General features: G+C 37.3%; 1 protein-coding gene across 7 annotated transcripts in view; it reads right to left on the bottom strand.

Annotated features, from left to right (window-relative positions):
* The window catches only part of KLF12 (KLF transcription factor 12), a 427,134-nt gene that overhangs the window by 132,342 nt on the left and 281,918 nt on the right, over window positions 1-12,874 (bottom strand). For all 7 annotated transcript variants that reach the window (XM_058670657.1, XM_058670654.1, XM_058670652.1 and 4 more), the window contains one exon: window positions 4,356-4,902. In XM_058670657.1, the coding sequence (XP_058526640.1) occupies window positions 4,356-4,902 (547 nt within the window). The remainder of the gene's footprint in view (window positions 1-4,355; window positions 4,903-12,874) is intronic.

Here is a 12,874-nt window from a genome sequence, read left to right as displayed (position 1 = left end):
CAAGACCCCAAGAATTTGTGAAATAGTCTTTGAAGCTTCCTGACCTGGTTTCACTTTCCCATTCTGCCCTCATCTCCAGCACTCTCCCATTTTTACTGCCCATTGATTCCATGGTTTCCTTGTGGGTCATCCTGACAGCTTATACTTATTCTTGACCAAGGGTCCTCAAACTTTCCTCCTACTAGATTGTACTTGTTAAAGCCTAACAGTCTTTGAACCCATGGATCTAGACTGTTCTAGAACAGTCTTCCACAGGTATTCTTAGCATAACTAACTTCTTGGAGACACTTTCCTTGAATACACCTATAAGTATACCTTTCTCTTATTACCTTTCCATTTTTTGAAGATGCTTCGCTTTTCTTCATGGCGTTAACACAATCTGAATGTAAGTTCTATATGACAGTAGATACTTAATTGATTTGCAGCCCTGATAACTAGAACTGGACTTGGAAAACAATAAATAAAACATCTCAAAATGGAAAGGAGTAGAATCCTAACTACACTCCTCCATCAGAGCATTAGTGAGCCAAAAACAACTTGGCTTTCAATTATTCTGGGACTAAATATCTGTAAAAACTCAGAAAATTGTCCAAAGAAATTCTACACAAACTACCCCAGAATGGAATGAAATTCCTTTATGAGGTTTTTATTTATAAGCATAATGTCTCAAGACAGGAAGAAATTGTTACCTATAGAGAACATTCTACACTTTTGACCGCCACCAGTTTGAGAGGCTCACTGCTCTATGTCCTGCAGGCATCATGCAAAGAAAGATCTTTCCCAAGCAGCCTTTTCTAACATCCTTCTTATCATGGTTCTACAGCTTCAAGTCGCTTACCCACAGCACCTTCCCAAATTCCTTTCCATTCTTCTTCATCACTTGCATTACATCTAAGGCCCTACCTAGAACTGTGGGTGCTCTGGACTAAATAAACACTTGCCATTACTTCAGGCCCATATTCCTCATACACTCAGACGGGCTGAGGTTTTAGCTTCATTAAGAAGGAATTTTCATATCGTTCAAGTCTTTTATAGTCAGTAAAGCATCCCACTAGTGGTCTAAACTCTCAATTGTCCTTCTGAGTAGCACAGTACAAGCACTTCACCTAGTCAAGTTTAAGTCTCCTTGAAAGCACTTGTGTCCAACACATTTCTTTTTCAACAACAGTAAATCTCTGACTACTCTGTTTTAGTCCAATTCTACACATAGTTATCTGTTATTTAATTGCTTTTGATTAACTTTTTGGCTTAATATTGGTATCTTCAACTAGACTTAAGCACTGTGAAATACAAATACTATCAATTATGTTCAATGCTGTAACATTTGTCTCAAAAAAACACCTAATAATGACAGGGGCTCAAAACACATGTGACTAGTGAAATGCCTCAATTCACATGAGATGGTAGCTCACACCTGACCATGCAAATTCATGCTGAGTGATGTCACCCAGAGGGTAACCCCTTGCTTTATCAGAGACCAGCTGCATTATACCAACTTCAAAGGTAATTCGCTGGTAAAATCAACTAATTTATATGAATGCCACCTACAGATTCATTATTAGCATTCTGAAAACCCGGTTTTCCTGTCACATTCTCTTTGGCTCATGCATACTGGATGCACAAGTCCTAATTTGAATGAGATATGGGGTTCCCTTTATCACTCAGAATTTCATAGCTGGTGCAGTGCTCAGCTTTGTTAAGGGCAAAACAAAAACTAGAGGCATTACTGAAATGGCCTTTTCTTTCTTTCTTCACTCTGCGAGGAAGGCAGTCCTCTCCCACTCGATGCTTCAACTCTCATCTCATTAATCAGTTAAACAACAACCAAAAAAAAAAAAAACCCAAAATGCTCCAACAATATTTGTAGAACATGGTGATTACAAAAACTTGACATAAACTAATAAAAAGAGAAAAATTAGATGTTTCCAGGCAATCTCTCATACTAAACTTTCACTACTTATCTAGTAACAGCTTTGAGGAGTATTTCCATACCAACTTCTTTGGGTAATTTGTGCTTTTTAAACCCAACCTTTTTTTTTTTTTAAGTTCTCTAACATTCTAGTTGTACAAGAAAAAGAATTAATGAAACAGCATTTCTTCTAACATTAGCAGAGGGAATGGGGGAGAATATTCTGAATATAAAGAACTATAAACATTCATTGATACCTAAACAATGCTAAATGTTTACGTATTATGAATCCACTTAATCTTTCCACTGCCTTCCAAGGATGGATTGGCTTACTATTCCACTTTATCACTGATAAAAAATGATGATCAGGGAGATTAAATACCCACATCAACAGCTGTGAGAGAACCAGGACACCCACACATCTTTGATCCTCAGTCTGATGTTCCTGACAATTACAGCACATTCCAGCAGGTTTATGATTAAATAAACTTTAAATCTTTTCATTAAAAAAACTCTCGAGTAAAAAGTGGGCCATTAAACTAACAAACATATTCGTATAGAGCACAAGTTAGGGCATGAGCTTTAAAATTCTTCCATGACATATTTTCCAGAAAATTAAATTTTAGCGATATACTTTACATATTACACTTAAAACAAAAGTAAGTTTGTCATGAAATGATGAAACCAAGTAAAAAGATGTTTTCTTAGGTTCCTTCATTCAGGAGCCAAAACTACTTAAAAGTTTGTGAGGATTATTAAAATCTTTATTATTCACCCTCATGGTGAAAGCAATACTCTTCCTGAGACGTGTCAGACACATACCAGATTCTATGACATATATACACATATCATAGGATAATAGGCAAGCCTGTAAGTTGTGCCACTAGCTATTTCCCAACTGTTAAAAAAAATGATAATTATATGCCTAAATCATACGGGGTAAATAAATACCTGACTTGGTCTTGATTTACTTTATTTAAAACAGATTTGTTTCACTTTGATCAGAAATTTTATTAGCCATATCAAAGAGGGCTCCACTTGAATATAACTAATGAGAAATCTCCCTAATCCTTTTACAACTGGAGAGAGATGGAACTTGGTACCTGTCATCTAACAGAACAAAAGACGGTGGGTGTAGGTAACCAGCATGTCTGCATTTCAAGTCTGCAGGGCTGAAATACCCTTGTGGTTTGAACCATGAGATTTTTAATGTGAATAATGTGGTAAGATGAAGCTTATTTCTGTGTCACAAACTGCTGTAGCTACAAAAACTTGCCAATTGTAGATGCACAACAGCCTAGTTTGTTTGCGAAAACTTCTCTATCTTCAAAATCCACCATTTATTCTAGTGTTTTGCCTTAGATAAGAAGGAAAAAAAAACCCATATGTTTACGAGCATTTTCTAAGCAGGCATGCTTCATGTATTCATCAATCATATTTTAATTATCAGCCTCAGTAGTAATACAGTGTCAAAGGGAAAAAAAATACATTCTAAGCCTAAATCCATCATTATTTCTAGGCTCCAAAGGAAAAATACATACACATGTATTCAGTTTCACAGGAAGTATGTTAATGAAAATGGAATTTTCCTTTTCTATGGAGGAGTGGCATATGTTTCAGACTCGTGGATAGAAAAGAAAAATTACAAGTCTTGAGGCTGTTAATATCCCTTTTCATAAAAATTGAAACAAAAATAAGATCTTGGCAGTAGAAAATGACTTCATGATCAGCTGCACAACTATTAAATTTAATTAAATAACTAGGTTTTATGACATTCATATGGCAAAGTTCTCCTTCCTTGTGAACCATAAAAGGGAATATACTTCCACATTTTGGAATATGCCTATTTTGTTGAGTCATCCTGTTATTTGGAATAACTTAGACATATGAGATAAAAACAACCCAAGTAACACAATTCTTTTATAGCCAATTGCCTAACTTCAGAATTATCTTAATGGCACACTAATTTACAAATTACCCCAAAATGAATGATCAGATCTGAGCAGTTGCAATTCCAGACTTAAGGGCCATTTAAAAGTCTTGTCACCCAATTAAGTTTTAGTCTGAGCAGAAAAAGAAAACTATCCTGATATACCTTAGACATTTCTCATAAGGCATTATGTCTATAAAGGATTAAGACTTTTTGTACCTCAATGGTCAACAGATTAACCTTATCCTTAACCATCTGAGAATTTGCCATTACATGACTCGGCAAATAAAAATATAAACTAACTAAAATAAAAGCATAAATATGGGGGTAAGTCCTTATAAAACCAAAACCATGCTCTATTCAACAGCTGATCAGCTGATGTCTTGGCTATTCTGTGCACAGCATCTTCGGGTGTAGTTTGGGTGAAAGTTTTAGGTTCTGCTCATTAAGGACTTAAAAAAAAAAAAGGTTTCCCCTGGTGGTGAAATAAATCAAGGCTTCAATTGTGTCTCTTACCTTTGCCATGGCTTCTCCCATCTTCCAAAAGCGGCACGACAATAGTGTTGTTCACATTTCCAGGGGACCGAACGGCTGTATAGACAACAGGCACCGACTGGACCACCACAGGGATGCGGTGAACGTGACTCAGTTTGTTGGACTGTAAATTCATAGGACTCGAAGGCGGTACTGGATGGATAATGTGCAAAAACTGCTGGCCTCCCACACCAGAGGCAGAGGCAACAAGGGGCCCTGGAGTTAATACTGTGGACGAAGATGAGGCTGAAGATACTGATGTGATCACAGTTGGGGATGAGGCTGGACGACTAGACGACGATGAAGAGGTTGAAGTTGAGGAAGGTGAGGAGGCAGACGCTGTCATGGAAACTGGGGAGGATGAGGCGGCGGTTGGGGATGTCCTGGCTTTGTTTATGGACAAGTCCACTGGCTCAGTTTGTGTCTGGAAGTGATCTATAGACAACGAGTCCTCTGGGGGTTCCCCTTTCACATTATTTAGCAACAGGGGAACAGCTTCCATATCGGGATAGTTGTGGACGTTTGGAGACTGTGGGGAGAAAATGGAACAAAAATTTATCTTTGATAAGCACACATTTTCATAGATGCATGATTTATTATTAGAATGTTTAATAATTCATCACGTATTGCCAGGGGACATTCATTCATCCCCCAAATACTTGAATAATTGCTCTGTGCCAATCACAGTAATTTAAAAATGAAGGTGCAAGTGAGTACAACAAGGTCTCTGTCACAGAGAAATTTTTATTTTATGGGGAGAAACAGACACATTTATTAAAACCCAATGAAATCAGTGCTTTTTGGAGGAGCATAGGGGTCAAAGGAATCTAAAAATGGATAGCAGATTTACAAAAAACCCTCTAAAAGGTAAGTTCAAAATACAAAGTATAATGCACTTGAACCTATGAATTAAAACATTTGTTGATTTCATCCATCACTGCATCATAATCCAAATTTTGATTAGATAATTTTAAATAACTTTTTGAGCTTCAAAAGTACTTTTTATGAATGCACCTTTTTCAGTAATCACAATTTGAAGATGTATTACCTTGGCAACAATACTGGGAAAACTCGCTTTGACATTTCTACTTTCATATTTGGCACGATAAGCTACCATGTCATACTCATTTGGGCATTAAAAATAGAGTCACAACTTCTATACTTTTCCACACCTGATTCACAAAGTGATACAAAAATCATTCTATCAATCAAATAATATAAACCCTAGTGTTAGACAAAACAATGGATAAAACAATTACAGCTGAGATTTAAGGAAATAATTTCAGCAGACAGCATATTAGAAATTTTGAATTGTCTGTGAGTTTTTAATAATTCTGTCCAAGTTGATATGCATTCTTTTAAGTTTGAATGAAAGAAATTCAATAAAAACTACAAAAATGTCACCCTCACTAATGTTGTCACAATGCTATTACTGCGTATAATTATGAGCCTGTAATATACTTACTAACTCTAATTCAGTAACTATTATCATCTTTCTGAGGCCACAAATGGCCCAAGAGTTTTATTGGCATATGTCAGCCAGAACAGACAGAATTATTTAGTGGATCATTTTAGTCTCATCTAATTTAAACAGCCTAACAGACATCATTCTACTACACAAATACTAACATTGTTTTTATTTTACTATGGTAGAATAACAACATCTAAAATTGTGTTAAATTGTTCACTACCTTATATGCCTAATAAAAAATTTTGGTTTGTCATTCCTTCCAAAACAGATCATGTTACTTCAAGCCTTTCGATACAGAATATAAATTAAAGCTCCATTCAAAACACACAAACAGCAGTAAGGGGCATCTGACTCAGCGACAGTGAGAAAAGAAGGAAAAGAAGCCAATCATGGCCTCAGGTCTACTGAGAAGTGAAAGGGGTTGAGGAGGCCTGAAGTCTTCCGCTTTTCAGCAGATGTGGCTACTTACCTATAAACATATTTGAATTAGAAGAGTTTCAAATGAATTATATATTTACTGTATGAAATTCAAAATGACAAACCTTTCATTCTGTATGCTGAGCATACTGTTTTAACTTTTCTCAAACAAGAAAAACAAGAAAAAGAAACACCACAAACTGAAATACAAAAATGTCATCTACTCTTCTAATCATAATAGCATTTCACTCAATTTTCAGCATTTCCATTTTATCTCTAGAACAATGTAAGATGTTTCTCAGTATGCTATATTTATTCAGAAATTCTTCATTCAGGCTGATTTCACACAAACTGGAAAAAAATCTAACATATACCATCAATAATACTGTTTGGCTCTGAACATTCTTTTGATTCTTGTTCATCCATTTAACTGTATTCCTGATTTTCAAAATTCTAGTTGCAGAAACAGTGCTTAGTGCCACCCCAAGCCCTCTCGTCCTCACTGTACAGGCAAACATCAGGTTCAAACACGGGTGACCCAGTCAGGGGCTGAAGAGAGAGGTCTTCACCATAAAAAAAAGTTCTCACAGCCAAAGGACACCACCTCGGCATATTATGACCGTAGAACAACTGGGGAATATGGATTCTGTAAAAAAAATGAAAAGACTGCTTATGCCTTCATCAAGCTTCACTGCACTTTGCAAACTGCCTTGACTTCTCAGATTAGGGACAGGAGTTCATCTTTTGCAGGTACATGCTTCACTCTTACTGAGAAAGCACTTCTTTAACTCCACTGTAACAAGAGAGCATTCCTCACATTTGTGTGCTAGTTACTAACCAATTGCAGACGCCAAAGACTAAGCATGCCTAGGTGCTTTCTGACACCTGGGAATTATACAGATGTCACATGAGCTTAACCCAAAGATAGGGAAACGAGAAACATAAAAAGAATTATGATTCAAATATATAGTAATATAATCATAAAATTATGAAAGAATAAGCCAGAACATTTTGTATCCAAGACATATCTTATTTGGAAACATGGGCAACTCATGTAGGAATTTATAAATGTAAATATCATAGAAACACATGCTGGTTTCTTTTTCATACGTGGTGGCTGAAAGGCTGCCAACATATCCAAAAATAATGCTTCATCAGCATAAGGAAGACAAAATCTGGACTGTGGCGTTGATCTCTTCACAGTGTTGACACAGCATTATATCCTGACAGCCTCATTCATCTCTTACATTACAGTAATCTGGTTGGGAAAGCCATCCACAGTCCCAGCTTCAGGTTACGCATGTGTATTTGTAAAGTCAGCAATATGGCAAACACACAAGGATTCAAATGGGTATGGCACACTCACTTCTTTTAAGAAAGTGAAAAAAAAATTGATTCTGAAATCATCGATAGGAATTTATTTCCTTAGGAATACTTCCATTTCTAGGAAGTAGAAAATGGAAATGTGTGGATTCAGAAGTTTGAATATAGAAACGGGTAACTTGGGTCCGGCGGCGTGGCCTAGCGGCTAAAGTCCTCGCCTTGAATGCCCCGGGATCCCATATGGGCGCCGGTTCTAATCCCGGCAGCTCCACTTCCCATCCAGCTCCCTGCTTGTGGCCTGGGAAAGCAGTTGAGGACGGCCCAATGCATTGGGACCCTGCACCCGCATGGGAGACCCGGAGGAGGTTCCTGGTTCCTGGCTTCGGATTGGTGCAGCACCGGCCGTTGTGCTCACTTGGGGAGTGAATCATCGGACGGAAGATCTTGCTCTTTGTCTCTCCTCCTCTGTATATATCTGGCTGTAATAAAATGAATAAATCTTGAAAAAAAAAAAAGAAACGGGTAACTGTTGTGAGGTACTGGGGACACAGTGGGCAGCCAAGAACAGGAACAAATGCTGAGGACAAATGATAATAGCAATGGAGAAGTTATCTACTAGGGCAGTTATACGCAGAACAAAGGGACTGTTGCTCCCATAGAAAGCAATGATGCTGGAGATACTGGGAGGAGCCAGGGATGTGCTGTGAAAGGACTAGCCTTGACCGTCCAGCAACACAGAAAGGACTGGAAGTAATAGGTCTTCATCACGAAGAACAGATTTTCCCTAAAAGGAACACAGAAAGTCTTCAATTCTTAATATCCTAATGGAGTATCGTAATGTCAATGAAGGGCTTTCAAGTGTATTTTTGTTTTTTTATCTGAAAGCACATCGATATTCTTATAATAGCAACTTATAAGTTACCTTTTGCTGTTGATGACTCTGGTATGAAAAGATCAAACATGACTAAAATCAAAAGAGCAACGCTCCTTCTGAACACATGAGGACTGTACAGGAACACTGGATTTGTCAGAGAGGAGAGTAATTCTCTTTCCAAAAGGATTCTGTAACATCCCTGGAAAGGGCCGACCGTAAAGCTTAACATGTCTTGTAGCAGGTATTAAGAAAACAGCGCCAGTGAACCAGAAGGTCCTCCACGGTAAGTGTAAAAGTACAGTTCATAAAAGACAACTGAGCGTGAAGCCCAAAAGATAAATAAAAGTAAGATTATATTGTCACTTCTTTCCTTCAAATCTGAAAGCCAGTGGTGCTCACAGTAATCAATTCAGTGTTCCACACAAAACTCCAGTGAACATGCTTTTTGAAGGAATCCAGGGCCACACTGGAACTTTTCTAAGCCGGGACTGTTTTTTTTTTTTTTTCCTGAATACACACATTTAAAATGTAACTTCAGCTTTAAGCATTTCATCAAATAAATGCCAAACCAAATCGACAGCCTATGTGTTCCTTCATGTTAACCCCAGAGTGCTAGACCTATTTCTTCCAGTCAACCATTCTCCTAGCTGAACCTGATTATGGATGGAAGTGAAGAAGCATTTAGAATACTCCTGGATTGTTTAATTACCTGGAAGTGTTAAACTAAAAAGAAAAACAGATCTGCTTACCACCGTTATTCTGGAAAGTTCTCCAGGATTCTCACCTACAGTCAGCACAGAGGGAGCACTGCTGTTACCCACTATGTATAAGCCATCTCCTTCATGCCTCATGGCACCAGGGATGCACACACATGCACACATCCCCATTTCCATGTATCCCACGAGTCATCTATCCATACATTCTGAAAATAAACTATGGCACATTTTACTTTGGCAATTTTGGGAACTAATTTTATGGCAAGTTTTAGGAAAGATCATTAAGTGACTGACCTAACATTACACAGCTTATGACTTATCTGTGAAAGAAGTCTTCAGTCTGTTGTCCTGACACAATTAAAAAAAAATCAGATTGGGACATAATAGATTTGCATTCAAGAACTATCCTTCCCCATCACTCCCTTACTGGCTGTTGAATCTCAGAATAATGACAATTCTCTTGGTGGCAGCTATCATTATAAGAGCAGTCATCCCTCCAACTACTCAGGCTCTGCATTAGCGAATCTGACCAAGAGTAACTAGAAAATGCATTTTGTTTAAAAAAATGAGATTGCAGGTGTTGACTACTATTTGGTTAGACCTACAATGGTACTCTGTGCTGAAGATGTGCCAATTATTTTGTATTTGTCATTGCAACTCAACAATATTGTATAGCAACTAGTCAGAAGGTGTTTACACTGTATTAGGTGTTGTAAGTAATCCAAAGATTCTAAGTATGCAAAGACTATGTATATGTTACATGCAAACACTGTATGATTGTATGAGGTATTTGCACATCCAAGGATTTTGGTATTTGCAGGGAGCTCTGGGCCCAATATCAAGCAAATACCCAGGGAAGCCTGAAATGTTAAGTCCAAATTCATTATAATGATTGCATTAGCAGCATTACATCTTTTAAACATACTGGGAAATATGAGACAAGTTCTCTTTAGAAATAAAAAAATAAAAACTCCAAATAAAACCTTATCTATTACTGCAAGTATCAGAGGTGACCTGACTCACTCACTGCAGCACAAGACCAACTCCGACACAGGGTCACATAAACACAGCTATTGTGAATGTACTGCATTTACTCAAAAATCAAGTGAGTTTAAGTCACAAAACTGAACGAACAAGACAGGCTTGAGGACCAGTGATCATACTTTCATTTCCTATTAAAACAAAAAGTTAGGTGATACTATATGTTTTCTGTATTTGGCTGATCAGACTGGCTTACAGAAGATAAATGTTGATAGATGTTTCTGTATTCTGAATACTAGTTACCAGGGTCAAGGAAAATATGATATTTGTCTTTTTGCTTCTGTCTTATTTTACTAAGCATAATGGTTTCTCATTGGATCAATTTTGTTGCCAAAAACCCAGAATGTCATTCTTTTTTGTGGCTGAATAGTATCCTGTGGTATATAAATACCACATTTTCTTTATCCAGCTATCAGTTGGTAGACGTTTGGGTTGGTTCCATATCTTTGCTATTATTTATTGAGCTGCTAAAATCACAGGGATGCAGCTATATCGCTTGCATGATGACTTCATTTTGTTTGATAAATTCCTAGGAGTTTAATTGTGGACCTCGGTTGTATTTTCAGATATCTGAGGTCTTTCATAATAGCTGTATTGGTTTACATTCCTACCAATAATACATTAGGGTATCTTTCTCCTTACATCCTCATCAGCATTTATTATTTTCTGATTTCTGAATGATACTCATACTGATTGGACTGAGGTGAAACCTTACTGTGTTTTTTATTTGCATTTTCCTGATGACTAGCGATCCTGAGTATTCTTTCACGTCTGTTGGTCGCCTGTACGTCATCTTTCGACAACTGCCTGGTCATCATTGTTTGCTTTGTTTTTGTTGGGTTCCTTATGAAGATTTTGGATATTGATCCTTTATTAGTTGCTTAGTTTCCCAATGTTTTCTCCCTTTCTATTGGTTACCTCTACATTTGAGGAGGGTTTCCTTTGCTGTATAGAAGCTTCTAAGCTTGTTGTAATCCCATTTGCTTATTTCTGCTTCAACTGCCTGTGGTTCCAGGTCTTTTCCAAGAAGACTCTGTGCCACTATCTTACAGAAACCCTGATGATTTCCTCTAGTAATTAAATGGTATCGGGTAGTAGATTTAGATCCTTGATTCAATTTGAGTTGATTTTTGTACATAGTAGGAATCCTGTGTTATACTTCTGCACATGGAGGTATAATTTTCCCAGAACCCTTTGTTGGAGAAACTGTCTTCTTTGCATGGATTTACACTACCTCGTTGGTCAAATTTAGTTGGTTGTAGATGTGTGAATTCATTTCTGGGGTCTAATTCTTTATTTAATGGAGTGTTAAAACTGATTGTGAAGTGAACTGAAAGCATATCATTGCAAAAATTTTTTAAAAAAGAAAGAAAAGTGGGAACACAGGCAGGAGGGAGGGAAGAGTGGGAACATTATTGTTTCCAAATCTACAACACAAAATAAAGGAAATTCGTTCTCCTATGTAAGTAAATAAATAAACAATAAAAAGTTAATAGAATGAATTTGAGTGCACTGTTAGAAGTCCTCCATGATATAAACAACCTTCATCAATCTATATTAAGTGTATATCCTTTAGGAAAATCAAACCTAAATATATTCAGATAACTATTTAGGATTGTGGGCCATTGAATTAAGTCCTTTTTATTTGGAAAATCAATCTTCTTTTTAATTTTTGTTGGAATAGTAGATTTAAAGAGAAAAAGAGTCAAAAAATTCTTCCATCCATTGGTTTACTCCCCAAATGGCCACAACAGCCCTGGGGCTGAGCTAATCTGAAGACAGGAGTCAGGAGCTTCCTCCATGCTTCTCATGGGGTGAAGGGACCCTAGGTTTTGGGCTATCTTCTGCTGCTTTTTCAGGGAATAAGCAGGAAGCTGAATGGAAAATGGCAGCAGCACCCATATGTGATGCCAGTACTTGCAGGTGGAAGATTAACAAACTGAGCCATCACACTTACCCCATAGACATATCATGGGATGATACAGCCTATTTGGATACATCTGAGCATAAACTGAATTTAAGAAGATTGCAGTGACTGGGGCCAACACAGTGGCTTACCAGTTAATCCTCTGCCTACAGCACTGGCATCCCATTTGGGTGTTTGAGATCCAGCTGCTCCATTTCAAATCCAGTTCCTTGTCTATGGCCTGGGAAGGAAAGCAGCAAGAATGGCTCAGATCCTTGGGTTCTTGTCCCACATGGGAGTCCGGGAACAAGCTCCTAGGTTCCTGGCTCCTGGTTTCCCATCAGCTCAGCTCAGCTCTGGCTGTTGCAGCCATCTGGGGAGTGAAACAGAACATGAAAGAACTCTCTCTTCCCCCCATTCTCTCTCTCCTCTACCCTCATTCTGTCTGTATATTTGCCTCTTGAATAAATCTTAAAAAAAGATGAGTTAACTAACTGACACTGATTAATGGAATACTAATCTTTCATGGGAGGTAGTGTAGGATACTTCTTGCGCAACTCACATAAAAAAGGAATTAAACTAAATCTACGAATCTGATTTTTTTTGTTTTTGAATTATAATGCATTATTTAAAATACAATATTTTATTTAAATAACTATTTTTAACATTACAGTAGGTGCCTGCTTAGCTTTTCATGCTTTAGTTTCACTTGTAAGTAAATAAAAACATTTTTAAGATTTATTTATTTTTATT

Source organism: Ochotona princeps, chromosome 12 (genome assembly GCF_030435755.1).
Source record: "Ochotona princeps isolate mOchPri1 chromosome 12, mOchPri1.hap1, whole genome shotgun sequence".
NCBI lineage: Eukaryota > Metazoa > Chordata > Mammalia > Lagomorpha > Ochotonidae > Ochotona > Ochotona princeps.
This window is presented reverse-complemented; position numbering and strand designations above follow the sequence as displayed.